Raw genomic sequence first — 21,111 nt, forward strand, 5'->3', positions numbered from 1 at the left:
ACACTAATGATTTTGGAAGGTATAAGACTGTGGAGAAGTTTGAATGGTGGGCTTCATGCCACAGGAAATAGGGAGTGATTCAAAGTTCTATAAAGATTGTGCTCACTTCAGCAGCACATATACAAAGTTTTATAAGATTAATCTGAAAGTGGTAGGCAGTTTGGAGTATGTGATGGAGTGATGTCAAAGAAAAATTGCACCAGATGGTTAAACAGGCAAGGAGTACTTTACTCAAGATGATTCTGTAATAGGGGAGAGAGACTGAACTCCATTCTGCTGAAACAAAAGGCATGGAAGTTTTTAGATGCCAGGATGAGCTGTAGGAAAAATAGTAGAGGATGCTGGAGAAGAGGTTGGTCAATATAATTAGACCATCTCTGTTTGCTTTGGCTCTTATCAAAGTTAGGCTCCTATACTCCCCACAGAGACTGGGAAGTAGGGGCAATACCTTTCTTGAAGGTTATATTTCAAAGAGCTGACTCCCAGGTCCTTGAGAAAGACATTTCTGGGTTGGAAAAGTATCAAGTGACTAGGAGAAAATTTACATCTCAAAGGGGGCAGAGAAAGAATTTACAATTTCAAGTTTCTTAAAGTAAATGTTTTCAGAAAAGGGAGGTTAAGGGCCTATGGTAAAGAAAAAACCTGTCTGAAGTTTAGCCAAACTGAGGGACACATTAAGGCCATCTTGATCAGTAGTTAAAATTAGCATTACCTTTGGAAGGTTACTTTATAAAGAAAAGCAATGCTTTAGAAACTTTCTCAGAAGAATCAAAAGTAACTGTCTGCTAGTTAGATACAGGTCAGGAATAATGAGAAAGGGCAGTTACAAAGTTAACTCAACTAATGTTCTCTGTGTTGTAGCTTTAATAAAGATGAAATAAGTAGAAAAATAATAATCCATTGGTACACGGTGAGAGCCAATTGGATGGATTGCCCAATTAGAAATACTTCTTTATTTTCTAGTCATTATCAGTCAAGGATTAACAAACCTACTTTTATTAGATATACTTCTGTCTAGGGATTGAGAAATATCAATTATTTAAACTTAATCACTACTTTATTTCTGTGAGATTTTTAAAAATATACTTTGGGGAAAAGTAATGGAAGAGTGATATAGCACTAAAACATTGAAGTGAATGACATAATAAGATCCTATCTTTCTCAATTTAAGGAGAAAAAAAGGGAGGGCAAAAGAAATGGGCAGAAAGTAAGTTTACCTACCAGTCATTGTGTCAAGTGTTTTCATATATTTATCTAATTTAATACTCACAAAACAATGAGACATAAGGAAGATATTTATCCCATTCCGTAGATGAAACTCTGTTTACAAAGTAATATATCAACCAATTGTAGAGCTGACCCTTGAATTTAAGGCCTTACGTCTGTTGAAATGCAAGAGCCAAACCCTGGTAATAGAAGGTGCTTAGAATAGGTAGACTTCAGTGAGCAGGAAAATTAGAGCATGCGTGAACTGATGACAAGTTTTGCTGATCTAGTAGCTTTGTGAGATTTGTCTAGATCCAAAGACCCTTGCTCTACTAAACCATCAAATTAGAGGTGGTCTCCTTCTTAAACAACCAATATTTGCAGAGCTATTCAGACTTTGGGTCATGGTATTTTTTCAAGGATTAACTATTATCACTGGCTTTTCAAATTTTAACTTTAGAAAGTCCTTGCTTTTGTTGGAAGCAATGTTAAATTTTGATGCAGTTGTTTGCAGGGATGAAACTTGGTCGCCCTCTGGAGGCTATTCTCAGGTCCGACTAGCATACCTTAATTTTGAGGAAGAAGTCAGGTCTCAACAATTTAACAACTCATTTTAAATGTGTGGAAATTATGTATATACATTATACTTTTTTAGAAGTTACAAAACATTGAGTTCAAAATGCTCAAAATATTTTAAAATGCTGAATTAAACGTTTTATGGCATAGCATGTTTTGAATTCCTGTTCTCCCTTTGGAAATGGAGATGGTCATCATTCTCCTTTTATCATGCAATATCTATACTGGGACTAAAACCGTTATTTTTTCCTCCCCTATTATAAGAACACATGGGCAATTAGTTCTATAAATTGAATGATAAAACACATGACAATACATATACTCAATTACTACCAAGATCTTTCATTTTAAGTTTAAAAAAAATCTCAATTTCCAATTAAAAAAATTTTTCTTCTTTCTCTCAGATATAAAACATCAGAGCTTACAAGAACCCTTAAAAACAGAATGGCTCAAAGGATAAAAATGTTTTGCTCCCTAGTTCATTCTTGTTCAGTTTTCTTGTAGAAGGTGTATTATACCAGTTAGTGTAAATTATACAAGCAAAGTTCTTGCCATATATTGCTGACAGCATTTCTACATAAAGTAAGCATTTAAGGGGCTTCCCTGGTGGCGCAGTGGTTAAGAATCCACCTGCCAATGCAGGGGACACGGGTTCCAGCCCTGGTTCCCGAAGATCCCACATGCCGCGGACCAACTAAGCCCATGTTCTGCAACTACTGAGCCTGCGCTCTAGAGTCCGTGTGCCACAACTATTGAGCCTGCGCTCTAGAGCCCATGTGCCACAACTACTGAAGCCCACGCACCTAGAGCCCATGCTCTGCAACGAGAAGCCACCATGATGAGAAGCCCACGCACTGCAACAAAGAGTAACCCCCACTCTCCGCAAGTAGAGAAAGCTCGCGTGCAGCAACGAAGACCCAACACAGAGCCAAAAATAATAAATAAATAAATAAATTTTAAAAAATAAGCAGTTATGAGCTGCTATAAACCTACTGTTTCTTTACTTGATTTAAATGAATTTAATTCTTTAAATAACTGAGCAGGTAGAGAATTTAGACTCAGCCATTATTAGAGGTACCTTATACAGCCAAAGTGGTATAAAAACCCTGTAACATGAAAGTGTTGTGGAGGTCCTTCTGGTCTTCTGAGACCGGGACACCTGTACCTTTATGTCCCATTTATAAATGTTCCTGTATAATGTTTGGGATGTTGAAATATTTGATGAGATAGATACCTCATGCCTATTACATGCCTTCCCTATATCTCTCTCAACTATATCCCTCTGATGAGTTGGTGCAGCTCCAAGGCTCTATCCAGTAAAAAGGTAGTGTCAGGCAGTGCTTGTTGTACTCACTGGCTTTTAATCCTCCAACTGCCTTGTAATCTCCTCCTTCACACCTTGATGCTTAGAAATGGCATATTTCCTGAGGAAGAGGTTTCTAGGGAGTCCTGGATACTTGCTTGAAATGGGGACAGGAGGATGGAGGAACAGAAGGGAAGATATAGGGAAGATGAACGGATTTTTTTAATATATATATTTTTTAATTTATTAATTTATTTATTTATGGCTGTGTTGGGTCTTCGTTTCCATGCGAGGGCTTTCTCTAGTTGCGGCAGGTGGGGCCCACTCTTCATCACGGTACGCGGGCCTCTCACTGTTGCGGCCGCTGTTGTTGCGGAGCACAGGCTCCAGATGCGCAGGCTCAGTAATTGTGGCTCACGGACCTAGTTGCTCTGCGGCATGTGGGATCTTCCCAGATTAGGGCTCGAACCCGTGTCCCCTGCATTGGCAGGCAGATTCTTAACCACTGCGCCACCAGGGAAGCCCAGCACTAATGTATTTTAAAATTAGGGTATGTATTTGTTTTTTTAGACATAATGCTATTGCCAACCTAATAGACTTCAGGATAGTGTAAACATAACTTTTATATGCACTGGAAATCAAAAAAATTATGCGACTCGCTTTATTGTGACATTTGGCTTTGTTGGTCTGGAACAAAACCCACAATATTGCTGAGGTATGCCTGTAATGACAGTAACAATTGGAAATCAAAATTGAAAATAAGTACCATTTATAATAGCACCCCAAATCAATAAATAAATGTTTGGGTATAAATTTATCAGGATCTGTATGCTTAAAACTATAAAACACTGATAAAATGAATAAAAAGAAGACTATTCATGGATTAGAAGACTCAGTATACTTAAGATGTCAATTCTCCTCTTTTTGATCTATGTATTTGGTCCAATTCCAATAAAATCCTGGCCAGTATGCTTGCATTTATTGGCAAACTGATTTTTTTTATGTAAATAAAGCTCAAAAGCAGGTGTTCTCATCGGCAGCATCCAGTCCTTCCTGTGTCATCGTCCCAACCCCCACCCCTGCCCCCCCGTCATGACTGTCTCAGGCTACCTTGTCCCACGGTTCCATCTGTCCCCTCTCCTGCAGCCCTAACAGTGCAGGGGGACCTGGGGCTTTCACAGCTGTCAGTGTTGGTCCAGGGCCTTGACAAGCAGGTGGTTCAGGCGGCTCACTATGGGTCGCAGGTCATCGTCGAGCCCTGCTGTGATCATGGCGTTCTCGTAGATCTGATCCACCAGCAGCTGGGCCAGGTCAGGCTCGCTGTCTCTCAGCTGATTGAGCTTCTTGATGAGCCTGTGCCTGGGGTTGATCTCCAGCGTGGGCTGCAGCAGCTGAGCACGCTCCTCCTGGGGCTTGGCCAGCTGCCGCATGCGCAGGAAGTGCTGGGTGGCCCCCATCTTGGTCTGGATGAGGACCTGGCGGCTGTACAGTGAGATACTGTAGCCCAGCTCCTGGCTCACGTCAGATATGGTTGGTTTCGTTTCCGGCGTGCAGAAGATGCTGCGGATATTGAGCAGTGCATCTGTCTTGTAGTGCAGGGTGTAGCGGGGCTTGTCATGAGCCTGAACGATGTAGCGGTAGAATTCCTCATGCTGCGTCTCACCCACATCCTTGGGGTCCATCAGCCAGATGGCCTGCAGGGTATTAATGCGCCTTCCATTCAGGTACAAGGGGAAGCTGACAAAGTTGCTGTACTTTGTCACCACATCTCCAACCCGAGCTTTACTGGTGAACTCTCTGCTCTCTGCCGTGAGATGGATGATGATTTTGGTTCCGGTTCTTACTCCTGAGGCTTCAGCAACTTCAAACACCCCAGAGCCCTCTGAAAGCCACTGGTACCCAGGGCTGCCCGCGTCCACCGAGCGAGAATAGACCTCGACTCTGTCAGCCACCATGAAGGCCAAGTAGAAACCCACTCCGAACTGGCTGATGATCTTGCTGCTGGCCTCCGCCTGCCTCTGAGGCGCATCCAAAAAGGCCTTCCACCCCGACCTGGCAGTCGTTCCCAGGTTGGACACCAGCTCCTCCTGTGTCATCCCAATGCCAGTGTCCTGGATCGTGATGGTGCCTTTCTCGGTGTCAGTCTGCAAGTGAATCTCCATTTCTGGCAGCGTCTGGCCTTCAGACACCAGCTTATGATGCAGCTTTTCCAAGGCGTCACTAGCGTTGGAGATCAGCTCCTGTATAAACACCTCTTTTTCTGAGTACAAGGAACGGGCAACGATGTCCAGAAGCTTCTTTGTCTCAGCCTGGAGCTCATGTTTGGAAACAGAATCCGGCACGGTCTCCGAGCTGCTGCTGAGGGAGTGCAGAGGCTCCTCCTGATGCTCCTCAGTAGCCTGGGAGCTGAACGGCCATCCATCATGGGAACTTGAAGCCAGGCTTTGCCTGGGACTCCAGGACTGGGCTGGGGGCCTCCAAGGACACAGAACTGGTTGTCCTCCCCAGGCCACCACCAGTGCTACGGCCCGCAGCCGGCAGCCCCACAGCAGCAGCGTCCACAGCTGGCGAGCCATGTCTGCAAACTGATTTTTAAAATTTATATGGAAAGGCAAAGGTGCCTATCCAATAAAATTTTGCAAATGAACAAAGTTGGGAGACTCATACCACTTGATATCAATACTTACTGTAAAGCTACAGTTACTATGACAATGAGATATTGATGAAAATATAGACATACAGATCAATGGAATGGAATAGAGACTTGAGAAATGAACTCACAGAATTGTGGTCAGTTGAGTTTTGAACAAGATACAAAGGCAATTCCATGGAGAAAGGATAGTCTCTTCAAAAAATGGTGCTGAAGGGCTTCCCTGGTGGCGCAATGGTTGGGAGTCTGCCTGCTGATGCAGGGGATGCGGGTTCGTGACCCGGTCCGGGAAGATCCCACATGCCACGGAGCAGCTGGGCCCGTGAGCCATGGTCTCTGATCTGCGCATCCGGAGCCTGTGCTCTGCAACGGGAGAGGCCGCAACAGTGAGAGGCTCGTGTACTGCAAAAAAAAAAAAAAAAAAAAAAAAAAAAAAAAGTGGTGCTGAACACCCCAGTGTTCATTTGCAGCACTATTTACAATAGCCAGGACACAGAAGCAACCTAAATGTCCCTCAACAGAGGAATGGATAAAGAAGATGTGGTACATATATACAATGGAATGTTACTCAGCCATAAAAAGGAATGAAATCGTGCCATTTGCAGAGACGTGGATGGACCTAGAGACTGTCATACAGAGTGAGGTAAGTCAGAAAGAGAAAAACAAATATCGTATATTAATGCATATATGTGGAATCTAGAAAAATGTTATAGATGGACCTATTTGCAAAGCAGAAATAGAGACACAGACATAGAGAACAAATGTGTGGACACCAAGGGGGGGAAAGGTGGGGTGGGATGAATTGGGAGATTGGGATTGACATATATACACTATTGATACTATGTATAAAATAGATGACTAATGAGAACCTACTGTATAGCACAGGGCACTCTACTAAGTGCTCTGTGGTGACCTAAATGGAAAGGAAATCCAAAATGTAGGGGATATATGTATACGTATAGCTGATTCACTTTGCTGTACAGCAGAAACTAACACAACATTGTAAAGCAACTATACTCCAATAAAAAAATATTTAGAGACTGAAAAAAATATGGTGCTGAACAACTGAACATCCATGTGCAAAAAAAAAAAAAATGAACCTTGACCTGTACTTCACAGTTTGTACACAATTAACTCAAAGTGGGTAACAGAACTAAATGCAAAACATAAAGGTATAAGACTTTTAAAGAAAACCTGGGAAAAAATCTTTGTGGGCCTGAGTTAGGCAGAGAATTCTTAGATATAATAAAAGCAAGATTTATATGAGAAAAATGATAAATTAAACTTATCACAGTTAAAGACTTATACATTGTCAAAGTTACTGTTAAGAGAATGAAAAGACAAGTCACAGGTTGGGGGAAAATATTTGCAAATCATATGTTTGACAAAGGCCTTGTACTTAGAATATATAAAGAACTTTGCAAAGTCAACAATAAGAAAACAACAAACCGGTTTTCAAAAAAGCAAAAAATTTTAACAGATACTTCGTCTAAGAAGACATATTGATGGCAAGTAAGTACATGGAAAGATTCTCAGCATCATTAGGCAGTAGTCACTAGGGAAAGACAAATTAAAATCATGTGATAAACTACATACCTATTAGAGTTACTAAAATTAAAAACAAACAACTGACAATACAAGGTCTTGAAGTTGTGGAGCAACTGAAACTCTCATACATTGCTATGAGAATGCAAAATGGTACAGCCACTCTGAAAAACAGCTTGACAGTTTCTTATAAAATTAAACATACACTTACTATATGATCCATCTATCCCACTTCTGGGTATTTACCCTAGAGAACTGAAGACTTAAATTCACACAAAAACCTGTAGCAGCTTTATTCAAAATTGCTCAAATCTGAAACAACCCAAATGTCCTTTAATGAGTGAATGGATAATCAAACTGTGGTACATCCATGCCATGGGATACTACTCAGCATAAAAAGAATGAACTATTGGTTACATGCAACAACTTGGATGAATCTCAAAGTCATTCTGCTAAATGAAAGAAGCCAAATTTAAAAAGTTACATATGATGCAACTCCATTTATATGTCATTCTGGATAAGCTGAAGCTACAGGGAGGGAGGAAAAAAAGCAGTGGTTTTCCATGCTTAGGGGGGTAGAATGGTTGACTACAGCACCCTGAAGAAACTGGGTGTGTGCCTGTGTGATATTATTCTCACTGGCCAAATATCCTGTGCATTGAAGATTTACACACTATTCATTGAATGACCTATTCATTGAAGAAATGTTTAAACTTAAAATAATAATATTTACAGCTAAAATTATTCATTGGTTGCCATGTGTCATGAATGACAATAAACATTTTACAGGTAGTCAAGCTTCTCAATTCCACCCCATGGAGTAAGGATGGCTAAATCGGCATGTGTTCTACTACTCCTCTTCCCATGCCCGTGTTTGCCACTCCAGAATCCTTTCTAACATTGTGCTTAAGGCAGCCAAGAGCAATCACTCAGTGTAATAGTTTCCTAGAGCTGCCATAACAAAATACCACTGACTTCATGACTTAAGCAACAGAAATTTATTTCTCACAGTTCTGGAGAGTGCAAGTCCAAGATGAAGGCGTTGGCAGGTTTGGTTTCTTCTGAGACCTATTGCTTTGGCTTGCATATGGCCACCTTCTTGCTGTGTCCTCATGTGGCCTTTCATCTGTCCATGTACATCCCTGGTGCTTCTTTTGTGTGTTCAAATTTCCTCTTCTTATAAGGACACCAGTCAGATTGGATTAGGGTCTACCCTAATGGCCTCACTTTAGCTTAATTATCTCTTTAAAGACCCTGTCTCCAAATAAAGTCACGTTCTGAGGTACTGGGGGTTAGGCTTCAACATATGAATTTTGGAAGGACACAATTCAGCCTATTATAATCAGATATAATCTATTTGTAATCTCTGCCACATAATATAAGTGCAATAATTTTATCCAGGAATAATTTAAAGTGAGTATAACTTGCTTTTATTTTATTTTTTTAACTGAAAATGCTTGCCAACCCTGGGTCAGAGTACGCTGCTTTGAGAATGAGATTTTATTGCATGATCCCATCTTTGAGCAGTCTTCTGAGCTCTTGGGGCAGTGTGCTTAGAGGTGCCCACTGTGAGCAACCCTCCCCTCAAAGGTACACGGAATTATCTAGAAATGGCTTCTCAGTCAAATCTGTGTCAACACTTCACTGCCATGCCAGAGTCAACCAAAGCCTAGAGCCACGGTGGGGACTGTCCCAAAACACTGAGTCAGTGTCACTGAGGTCAGGAGTGTTCCTCCACCTCCTTAGGCTGGAGGGGAGCCAAGATTCTAAAACCTAAAGAATTTGAACCACAATGATTCTATCACATATTTGTGCACACACACACACAGGTTAGAAGAGTATTTCATAACAGTCTTCAGCTGTTGTCACTGGCGAGCAGTAGTGGCCCTTTATCACTTAAGAAATTACCATACTCACAGATTGAAAGCTAGGAACAGTCCCATTATTTTATATGTAAGGTCCAAGGAAATTACATTGCGAAAAGTGATGAAGGGACAATTAAGGGCTGCAGATGGGCATTTAGCAAAGAAACATGCATGTATTTCTAAAGAATTGGTAAGCTTTCTGGAATTATGCAACAGATATTGGCTCCAAACAATCCACTGGAAACAAAGCAATGGCTATATGTTCTAGCTATGTACTGTTACCTGTATTTCTAGGGGATGCCTGATATTCTTTAATTTGAGAGGTACATTTTAGCATTTCTGGAATTGGACTTGGATCTTGCAGTAAATATAAAATTTATTGGGGTCTTTCTCCTTTTCTTCATTCTCTTTCCTCTTCTCCTGTTTCCCCTTTTGGAAAACCCTTATTAAAGAGCTGGTGCATTTTACCGAAGATGGTGTCTTAGAATTGAGGTAATGTACTTCCAATTTGTTTTCAAGTCCAGGTTGAAGACTAATGTTTTAGTTTAGTTCTGACCATTTTGTTCACAAAGTAGACTCTGATAATTTGCCCTCCAGGACTGGAAGGAACCCTAATGGGTCTGTGCTCTGACATGCTCTCAGATCTCAGCTCTTAGAGGGGCTCTTATCATAGGTGTGTCCTAATGAGGTCCTGGGAAGACTAAGTCTGCCAAAGGCCATGTGATGTGCTGGCAAATGCCAGGTTCCAGAAATGAACACAGTGACCTTGATGGTAGTATAATGTAAGATCTCTTTGCTTCAAGACTACAGAAATTTATACAAATATTTATACAAATATATTTGTATAAATATAAATTTCAGAGAAAACCTCTGTTTTGCTAAGTAAGGTACATTAGCATATATATGTGTATATATATGTGAGTTCTAAGCATAAAAAGTAAAAGCTGCCATCTTGTTGTAAGTTAGAATAAAAGAACATTAAGTCACTGGAATATATTAAATAACTAATCACATCAAGAATAGTCTAGGTATTAGTCCTGTGAAACAATCTGCTTCATAGATTAACATGAGAGCTTATTTGCATATATGCTATAGACACTTTTGAGAGAGTGTGTGTATGTATGTGTGTGTGTGTGTGTGTATATATATATAGCATATATGGCATATATAGTGTTTTAAAGAGAGTAAACACCATGTAGTTAATTCCTGTGCCCAAAGACAATTTCAGTGTTTTTGCAACATTTTATGATCTTCCTCTTTGTAATACCATCTAAATTTGCATTTTTAAGAATCCCATATATTACTTAACAGAAGAGGCCTAAGGGGTATCAAAAGAGATGAGGCAAATTAAGTTTCCTTTTGTCCAACTTTGTGTCACTTCCTGCCTCCATAAATAGGGAAAGCAAAATATCTGTGCTTCTTATTCATGTACATCTGCCAAACCAATTAACACCTCCTGAATGTTATCTTAATTGCATTTATTAACATAACATTAACATAGCAGGGAGATAACATTCAGGAGGTATTAATTGGTTTGGCAGGCACTCTTGAATGGGAAGCATAGAGAAGGGCCCTTCTCAGTATCTTATGTTGGTTTTTTTTTTTTTTTTTTTTTTTTTTTTTGGTGGTGGAGAGGAAATGAGATTACACTGAAAGAGAGAAAATATATCTTAACCAAAATAGTAGCCACATCACAGGGTCACTTGATTCTCCTTTCTAAAATCTCCAAAGAAGCATCTGCTCTAAAGCCTACCTGTTTGACAGTTTACCCAGATGCCCTCTCCGCCCCATTGTCCCTGTGCAGTTCTGGCTAAGGAGGCCTCTGGAGGTGTGCAGGCACAGATATGCTTCTCCAGGATTCACTGAGCTCCACCATAAATTTTTACAGCACCTCAGCTGCTTTAAAAATAATTCAAATGTGTTCCTGTGATTAGAATTTAATAGGGCTCCTACCCTTATAGAATCAGAGAACTACAGAGTGCTTTAACTAGATCCATCTATTAACTCATTCAATAGGCCTTATGGAGCACCTACTGTAGCTCAGCACTGTAAAATGCTGGGGTAAATAGATAAACAAGACTCAATACCTGGCTCAAGATGTCCAGCTGACACAGGAATTGGCCATGGAGACAGTCATGGCAGGTGAATGGTTCAAAATGGACACCCATACGTCTTCACTGAGTGAATGAATCAATGAAATGTGATCACTGTGGTTCCCCTCTAGTGGTGGTATGGAGGGTGGGGAGGTGGGCGTCTAGGGATGTGTGTATAAGGAGGCAAAACTGAAGACAGCAGATGATTATGGAAAGTTAAAATGAGGAGGGACTGAACTAAGGCAGAAACACTAGTGATGGAGAGGATAGCATAGATAAAGAGATCCACATGATCCAAATAGCTGCTCACATTTATTGAGGGTTTTCTTTGCACCAGGCAGCGCTCTTAGCATTTGATTTGGATTTCATTTTCTCAACAAATGTATGAGGTGGTCCTATTATTATACCCGTTTTAAAGATGAGGAATTTGAGTGTGGTAGGCTGAGTAATGGCCCCCTAAGGCTGTCCACACTCTAATCCCCAAAACCTGTGAATATGTTACATTGCATAGCAAAAGGACTTTGCAGATGTAATTAGGTTAAGGATTTTGCAATGGGGAGATTATCTTGGATGATCTGTGTGGGCCTGAGGTAATTACAGGGCCTTTAACATGAATGGGACAGAAATAGAGTTTGAGTGAGAAGATAAGGGACAGAAGCAGAGGTCAGAGAAAAGAGAAAATGCCACATTGGAGGCTTTGAAGATGAAAGGGCCACAAGCCAAGGGATGTAGGTGGCCTGTAGAGGGGCTTTCCCTGGGCCCTCTGTATAATGAGACTCCTTCCATTTACCCACGTTTTCTATTTCCTTTCATTTTCATCCTCTTTGGGAAAGTACCGTGTTTAATTGTACAATATTTTTCTTACTAAAAAACTGTTTCGGGCTTCCCTGGTGGTGCAGTGGTTGAGAGTCTGCCTGCCGATGCAGGAGACATGGGTTTGTGCCCCAATCCAGGAGGATCCCGCATGCCGCGGAGCGGCTGGGCACGTGAGTCATGGCTGCTGAGCCTGCGCGTCCAGAGCCTGTGCTCCACAACGGGAGAGGCCACAATAGTGAGAGGCCCACGTACCGCAAAAAAAAAAAAAAAAAAAAACTGTTTCCCTCATTGCATTATCATTTCCATGAAGGCTGTTCCTGTGTTGTTCACTGTTGACCCAATGCCTAACACTGTGCCTGACATAAAAATTATACTCAATAAATGCATGTTAAAAGAATGTAGGAAGGGCTTGCCTGGTGGCGCAGTGGTTGAGAGTCCGCCTGCTGATGCAGGGGACACGGGTTCGTGCCCTGGTCCGGGAAGATCCCACATGCCATGGAGCAGCTGGGCCTGTGAGCCATGGCCGCTGAGCCTGCACGTCCAGAGCCTGTGCTCCGCAACGGGAGAGGCCACAACAGTAAGAGGCCCGCGTACTGCAAAAAAAAAAAAAAAAAAAAAAAAAAGAATGTAGGAAGGGAAGAAGTTCTCACACTTGCTAAGGGTGGCATATTTCTGAGCTGTCAGGGTGTCCCCCAAAGGCCTTGATGTATTGAAATAACAGACTTATAATCACCTTGTGATATGCAGGTGCCCCTGCCCAGATCTCACCTAAATGAAGAACCTATTGACTCAGCTGCCAGGGTTGTGGTCTGTGGACAGCCTTAGTTACTGGCCCCTTCAGGGATTACCTCACCTGCAGAAAACTGCCTTCCTTAAAGTTATGCCCTTCTCAGGATGGCCTATATCCAGTGACTGATTGAGATGAGCATTAAGGACTGGCCATTTCGGTCCAGCATGGGACAACTCTGGAGGCCAGTTTAGCTCCAGAGTTCCTTGTGAGATTGTCCAGGGTTGTCATGGGGCCCATACTGTGCTTGATTTCTGCCTTATCCAGTCCTGTGTCCACTTCCCTTCCACAGGTGTTGATCCCAAGGACACTCCTTAATAAACATCCTGCATACTAAACTGTCTTAGAGTCTGCTTTCTGTTAGTTTGACCCCCATCTCAAACAATCACTAAGCATAGAATTCTTTTGAGCCAGGTAGTTATAATCAGGAACAGAATCCAAAATTTAGGAAAAATGTATACAAGATCTTAATATTAAGGAAATTCTATCCATTAATTCTCTTTTCACTGAGTTAGGAAGACTGCTGTTAATAAAAACTTACCAGTGGAATCCCTCAACGTGCTGATCCCCACCCCCCTCCAAACATGGTTTGACAGTCACATCAGATCTCTTTCCTAAGTATCTCTTTGATTCATCACCCTCATCACTTTTTTTTTTAAAGAAGATGTTGGAGGTAGTTAATTAATTAATTAATTAATTAATTATTGCTGTGTTGAGTCTTCGTTTCTGTGCGAGGGCTTTCTCTAGTTGTAGCAAGCGGGGGCCACTCTTCATCACGGTGCGCGGACCTCTCACTATCACGGCCTCTCTTGTTGCGGAGCACAGGCTCCAGATGTGCAGGCTCAGTAGTTTTGGCTCACGGGCCTAGTTGCTCCGCGGCATGTGGGATCCTCCCAGACCAGGGCTCGAACCCGTGTCCCCTACATTAGCAGGCTGATTCTCAACCACTGCGCCACCAGGGAAGCCCCCACCCTCATCACTCTTAATTCAAGCCACCCATTACTTCTCACTTGGTTTAATGAACAACTCTGAGTCCCTTATTTTGTCTTGCTCCAATTTTTCTCCATGCTGGAGTGGCCATTGCCCCACTTAAAGCTCTTTAGTAGCTCCCCATCACCTGTAGCATAGAGTCTAACTCCTAAACATGGCATCCAAAATTCTCTCTGATTGGGCTTCTCCCTATTTCCAGACTCATCTCTGGAATGCCCTAATCACCCTCCCCCCTTTACCACTGCCTCCTTTGTTTTGGTCCTGCCAAAGTTCTCCAAACTGTCCATGCTGGTGCATAGGCCCATCATGACCTGGACTCTCTTTAGAACTCTAGCCTTGAATTTTGCCACCACTCCTTCTTTCTAGTCTCAGCCATCCTGAGTGACATGCAGTTCATCAGTATACCCTGTCCTTGTTTGCCTCTGGGCCTTTGCACATGTTGTTTCCTCTGTCTAGACTATTTTCTCTCTCTCTGACTACCCATCTCCCCGCCTTCTCCTTGCCAAGTTGATTTCCACTGATACTCACCCTTCCTTGATTCCCTGAGGATGAATTTGGTGCCTCTCCTATGTGCTCTTATGGCACCCTGTGCTTGGTCTTTTTTATAATAGCTGTACCATTCATAATTGCCTCTAAATATAACTGTCTCAGACACTAGACTCAACTTCTTATTCATAGCTGTGAACACAGCAATGAGCATAGTACATAGCACATAGAAGGTACTTGGGAAATATTTGATGATGAATGAATGAAGAATCAAAGTCTCATGATAATCCTAATGCATAAGCAGAGTAAACATTTTTTGGCCACATTTTAGAGATATGGAAATTGAGGTTGACTTAGCCAAGGTTGTGTTGCATTCTGACTGCAAATCTAGAGCTACTTACTGGAAATGCCTCAATCCTTCATTCATTCCACATTGTATTATTCTACAACTATTCCACAGGTTTGAAAACCTGCTATGTGGTTGTGTATTGGGCTCCACTATAGGTGCTGGATTGACATGACCTGTCTTATGGAGCTTACATTCTAGAAGGAAAGATTGACAATAAACAAGTAACGAAATAATGTTGAGTAGAGGTTAAGTTCTATAAAGGAAATATGATGCAGTGACGTGGTTGAGTGGCATGCCAGTGCATGTAAGGGAGAGTGGTTCTTTAGAAATGGAGGTCGGGGAATAACCCTTGGAGGGAGTGACATTTGAGCTGAGGTCTGAAAGATAAGGAGCCAGTCACGAGACAAGGCAAAGAAGAACCTTCCTGGCAAAGGGAAGAGCATGTGCAAAGCTCTGAAATGGGAAAGAACTTGGTGTGTTCAAGGATCAGAAAGAAGACCAGAATGGCAAGATCATAGTGCGTAATGGGAATAGCAGCAGTCTGGATCATGTAGGGCTGGTAGATCCTGGCCAAGAGTTTGGATTTTGTTCTAAATGAAATGGAAAGCCAGTGAAAATTTAAAGAGCAGAGATGGGCGGTTACTTAACCCAGACTGTGATAGTGCCAGAATCCTAATGATACAGGGGATTTGGATGATTAGGATTTCAGGAAATAAAATCCCACATAATTTGGAAAATGTAGTCTAGGGTAAGAGCTCTAGAAGCAGTGTGGACCCAGTGGTCATTTTCCCTGGAGAATTACAGGTGCTTTTACAAACCAGATTATGGTTTCTACCAGTACCCTCATACTAATAAACTCCATGTCTCAGTCTCCAGCTTCTTATTTCCAGTTGCCTGCTGGACAGCTCTTCCATACTGTCCTGCAATTTATATCTAAAGGTAGAACTGTTGGTTTGCCCACCTACCCTACCATGCAGTGGTATCCTCCTTCTTTATTAATGATCCATTTATTAAGTTATAGGCATCCTAAATGACAGCCCAGTAACAAAAGCCCAGCTGACCACCAAGTCCTGACATCTTCTACCACCCAAATGCTTTTCAGATTCAGCTTTATTGTCCTTGTCTCTTCTGGTTCTCATCTGCTATCACCAGGACTTTTGCAGCAACCTCCTAAATTATCATTAGCTGTCTTTACTCCAGTCCCATTTCAAACTCCTGCCAACCTAATCTTATTTTTTTTCCAAATGCAAAGTCTTTTATATTTTATCTCCAATACAAAAGTAATAGTTTCTTGTTAAATTGCCAAATCCTATTACCAAATGAAAACCCAGTGTGCATCCTTCTAAACTTTCTTCTATGATTATACACACATATATACAAATTAGATTATAATATAATTCTGTTTGATGATTTGCCTTTTTATATAATAGATTGTGAGCATTTTTCTAAATGAATAAATACACAGCTACATCATTTTTGGTGGCTTTGTATTATTCTGTGATATGGATGTACTATACTGTACTTAAATAATTTCCTTTTGAAAGCCATTCAAATTATTTTGCTTTCACGAATGATCTGGAACATCTTTCTATATTTTTTCTACTTGTACCTCTTTCTGTCTTACTTTCTTCGGAAGATTTACTTGATATAGAACTCTTTTTTTTTTTTTTTTTTTTTTTTAGTGCCAGGTGTTTATTTCCCACACACGCGGGACTGCTCACAGACACAACACACACAGGCATCGGCACCATGGGAGGGAGCAGCACCCCGGCCTCAGCAGAGGACAGGGCTTTCTCTCAGCCCGATCTCATGGCGTGAGATGGGACAGGACGGGTTCTTGCTCCTGCCTTCACTGGGGACTGAGGGGACCCATAAGCAAACACCCCTCCCACCTCTCAGCCAAGCTAAAGCCACCTTGGTGACAGGTTGAGTTCCAAATGATACAGTAAGTGGAAGCGGGAGTGGCCTGGTCCCAACCATTACAGGGTAGGGTGTAAACGGTAAAGGAAGAGGTACACTTTGGATTAGGCCACAAGAGGCAGCAAGTGACACCATCAGCAGCACGTGTGAAGGTCGGGGGGCAGTACAGTTACTGGGCTTCTGAGCTACCTAGTCCCTGTCTCAGCAGGAAGGGTAGCAGAGACGGGCAGGGCTTAATGTTTGGCATTGATGATGTCCACAAATTCAGGCTTGAGGGAAGCGCCCCCCACAAGGAAGCCATCCACGTCAGGCTGGCTTGCCAGCTCCTTGCAGGTTGCCCCAGTCACAGAACCCCCATAAATGATGCGGGTGCTATGAGCCACTGCATCAGAGATGTTGGACTTAAGCCATCCCCGGAGCTTTTCTTGTACTTCCTGGGCCTGTTGGGGTGTCGCAGTCTTGCCAGTACCAATGGCCCACACAGGCTCATAGGCCAGGACGACCTTGCCCCAGTCCTTCACATTATCTGTGATGACCTTGCTTTGCTCAAAAACGACCTTCTCAGTGATGCCAGCTTCCCTCTCATCTAGCTTCTCCCCAGTGCAGGCGATTACTCCAAGTCCCTCTGCCAGGGCGTGAGCCACCTTCTGCCCAATCAGCTCATATGACTCCCTAAAGACGTGCCTTGTCTCCGAGTGCCCCAGGACCACCCACGTGGCTCCACAGTCTTTGATCATGCCAGGGCTGATCTCCCCTGTAAAGGCCCCGTTAGCCACTTTGTAGCAGTTCTGTGCAGCCACTGCAGTCTTGGGATCTAGCTTCTGCCGAGCGAAGTCAATGTAGACGGTGGGGGGTGCGCAAACCACCTCGGTGTCGGCCGGCACCTTGGCCGCGTTCAGAGTGTTGATGAGCTCCCCAAGATTGTTCTTCCGCCCGTTCATCTTCCAGTTCCCCCCAACGAAGAACTTTCTGGAGGGCGCCATTGTGCTGAATCCGGCACACTGAAGGTCACGAGCCGATATAGAACTCTTGATCACATATAATTTCTTTTAATATTGTTGTGGTTTCATGATGTATAGATGATATATAGGTTATCTTTCATTCTTTTTTTTTGGCCACGCTGCACAGCTTAGGGGATCTCAGTTCCCTGGCCAGGGAGTGAACCAGGGCCATGGCAGTGAAAGCCTGGAATCCTAACCAGTATGCCACCAGGGAACTCCCTGTATAGTTGGGTTTTTTTTAATTTTTTAAAATAATTAATTAATTTATTTTATTTTTGGCTGCGTTGGGTCTTTGTTGCTGTGTTCAGGCTTTCACTAGTTGCGGCGAGCTGGGGCTACTTTTCGTTGTGGTGCACAGGCTTCTCATTGTGGTGGCTTCTCGTGTTGCAGAGCACGGGCTCTAGGTGCATGGGCTTCAGTAGTGTGGCACGTGGGCTCTAGAGCGCAGGCTCAGTAGTTGTGGCTCGTGGGCTCTAGAGCACAGGCTCAGTAGTTGTGGCGCATGGGCTTAGTTGCTCTACGGCATGTGGGATCTTCCCAAACCAGGGCTCGAACCCATGTCCCCTGCATTGGCAGGCGGATTCTTAACCACTGCGCTACCAGGGAAGCCCTGTATGGTTGTTTCTAATTTGAAATTTTTTGGCATGAGGTGTGAGACAATGTTTTGAACTTTATTTTTCCTAAAATGGTTGGCCAGCTTTCTCAGTATTATTTATAGTTTAATCCAACCTTTCTCCAATGATTTGAGGTGACAACACTGTTATACACTAAATTTTTATTTAACTTTGAGTCTATTTCTGGCCTTTTATTCTCGTCCGTCAGTCTGACTACAAATTCTAGCAAAAATGCCCTGTTGTTTTGAATCTAGTATCTTTCTAATGGATTTTAATATTTGATAAGTCAAGTCCTCTGCTTTGCTCCTTATTTATGTATTTACTTTTTGTGTGGCAGAGATTTGCTTTTTTCCCCACATTTTATTTTTCAAATAAAATTTAGCACCATTGCATCAATCTTCAAAGAACATTTGTTGAGATTTTTATGTTGATTGTATTAAATTTATACGGTATTTTGGAAGAATTGGCCATCTGCAGAACTATCTTTCTAAACTAAATCTGGTGTTATCATTATCCTGCTTAAAAACCTGTCATAGCTCCCCCTAATGGGAAAGTCATATTTCTTTGAATGGCATGTAACACGTTACATATTTTGACCCCTGTGTGTGTACCTTTCCTTGTGCTTTAGAGATTTAGAAAATCTTAGATTACAGTACCTCAAAGGATGTGGAGTAGTCATTTGAATCAAAAAGTTCAGGCAGTGGAGGAGGTGGGTAGCAGAGAATATATTGGCAGGTTGAAGTTGTAATTTGGAAATCTGTATTTACCTCATTTGCAGTTGTGACTGGAGCCAGGAGCTCCTAAGCTTGATTGCATTTTGGCCTGTAAGTCCATCCAGGGGAAGATCATCAGTTCTAACCTACAAGCATTCCAAGAAAATGTGCGTGATCAAGGCTTTCTTTCTTTTAAGTCTTGGGAAAACTGTGACTTTCTAAAGTTTGGCTCCTGCCACTTGACATTGAAGAAAAAAATTCCACTAACTGCAAAATAAATAATCTGGCTGCTTTGTGTTTAGCCTGCGGCTTAATCTCTAAACGCTGGCCCCAGTAAAAGTTGCTGTTGGCTCTTTTCATCCGTCCTCACCCTTTGTTGTTCTCCGTGTGTTTCCCCATTCTCTGCCATATACAAATCTGGTGGAGGAGATCTGGGTCAGTGATAGTGGGTGAGCGAGAAGGAAATGAAGGAACAGGGAGAAACATTAAGAAAACTAAGCTGGCAATGTTAAAACTTGCTGAGAGGAGACTTAACTGTCTTTTTTAAATTTACTTTAATTTTTAAAGTTAAAAAATGATTTTTTAGTTAATTAAATTTTCAACTGTCCTTTGAGACATATTATAACATGTAAGAATTCACATGAGGATGGGATGTAGACTATGATTTTTCAGACATCCAGCCAGATCCTGAATACTCACAGTGTGCTTGTTTATATAAACCACGTTAGCTGGAAAATCTTATAAAAAAATTCAGTCACAGTATTTGACAATTGGATTTCATGGTTATCTTGTTAAAGTTGGGATATAAAATCAACTCCCTCATTGCTTTTAGCACTGGGAGAAGGGTAATTGCATGGGTCTTCGAAGTGTAGAGATTTTATTTTGGTCAATCATTTCAGGTTTCCCTGCAAATAATCTTATTGGAGAGATGCTTAAATGGTACAATAGATTAGCTTGTATTTTTTTCTGCCTTTATTTTTTTTGCCTTCTGTTTACTGAAGTTTATAATGATATTGAGTAACAAAGTAATGAGATGATAAACAGAATAAAAACAGGAATAGGAGAAGATGGGTGCAATTTATAAACTGAGTCATCACCATTAAATAATCAAAAGCTTGGAATTGTAGTCCATATAAGTTGAGACTGGACTGCTGTAAGACAAAATAGTGCCAAAAAGTTTATTGACCTTTATTTCCAATATGTGTTGTTCTCTGGATGTCCTACATGTTTTTCTACAAAGACCATACTCCTGCTTCATGGTCACTTTTAAGATCAAGTTGTGAAGCCATAAATCTATTAACTGCTAGAGGAATTGACATATTTTTGAGAATGAGCTTTCAAAATTCCAGAATATCTATTTCAAATTAGTGAAAATATGGCTATAATTTGTCAGTTATTAAACATAATAAGTAAAGGAAGAAATACAGAGAGCATGTATAATATGGTTTTTATTCTTAGGAAATATTGTACATGCACCATAAGCCTAGTTTCCCCTATTGAGTGCAGAAGCTTTGTCATATAAGCAGGAATAAAAAAAAGTTTAACCAAGCCATTTGGCCATTCCAAGATCATGAATTATAGAGCTGGGGGTTCAAGGACACTGATTGCCCATACAACCCTGCAGGGAGTTGAACTGAGCTCAGTTTGAGGTCACAGCAGGGCAGCAGAGGACAGAAGGTAATGAGATGTCTGGGCAGTAGGGTAGCTCATCAGCTGCTCATCTGAGAAATCCTGGTGCATGGATGAGGCGGATGTGACTCATTGATTCAACTTGAAGCAGGAAGAATCGTGAACAAGGAAGGGAACCAAAGAATAAACTCAAGATGGTGGGAGACAGTCAAGATAAAAAGCTGTCTTTACAGATGGCCTTATTTAACCAGGGCTAAGAGTTAGAAATGTCATTTATCTGCCATTTGTCCACTTGTTTGAAGGGATTTCATGCAGTAGAACCAGCACATGCAGAGACACATTAATATGTTATGTCCTTTGCATAAAGAAAAAGTAAAGTTATCAAACATTATAGAATCTATATTCAAATGTAGAGACTTCTCTTTTTTTCCATTAATAAAAGAACATTTCAAGTATACACAGAAGTAAAGAAGAAGAATACACTGACCCTCATGTACCCATTGCCCAGCTCCACCAATTAGCAATTATACCTTTCGTGGAGGAAATTCATTTTGATGAAGGAAGTTGG

The 21,111-nt window shown here is 41.7% G+C and overlaps 2 protein-coding genes across 2 annotated transcripts; both read right to left on the reverse strand.

Annotated features, from left to right (window-relative positions):
- Positions 1 to 4,269: 4,269 nt before the first annotated feature.
- LOC132492643 (heat shock protein 75 kDa, mitochondrial-like) lies at positions 4,270 to 5,661 on the reverse strand. Its single transcript, XM_060102373.1, has one exon. The coding sequence runs from the start codon at positions 5,659 to 5,661 to the stop codon at positions 4,270 to 4,272; it is 1,392 nt and encodes a 463-aa protein (XP_059958356.1).
- A 10,677-nt stretch (positions 5,662 to 16,338) lies between these two features.
- Positions 16,339 to 17,584, reverse strand: LOC132492642 (triosephosphate isomerase-like). The gene has a single exon (XM_060102372.1). It carries the CDS (start codon positions 17,567 to 17,569, stop codon positions 16,820 to 16,822), a length of 750 nt encoding a protein of 249 aa, XP_059958355.1. The 5' UTR covers positions 17,570 to 17,584; the 3' UTR covers positions 16,339 to 16,819.
- Between the last annotated feature and the right edge of the window lie 3,527 nt (positions 17,585 to 21,111).

Source organism: Mesoplodon densirostris, chromosome 6 (assembly GCF_025265405.1).
Source record: "Mesoplodon densirostris isolate mMesDen1 chromosome 6, mMesDen1 primary haplotype, whole genome shotgun sequence".
Taxonomy (NCBI): domain Eukaryota; kingdom Metazoa; phylum Chordata; class Mammalia; order Artiodactyla; family Ziphiidae; genus Mesoplodon; species Mesoplodon densirostris.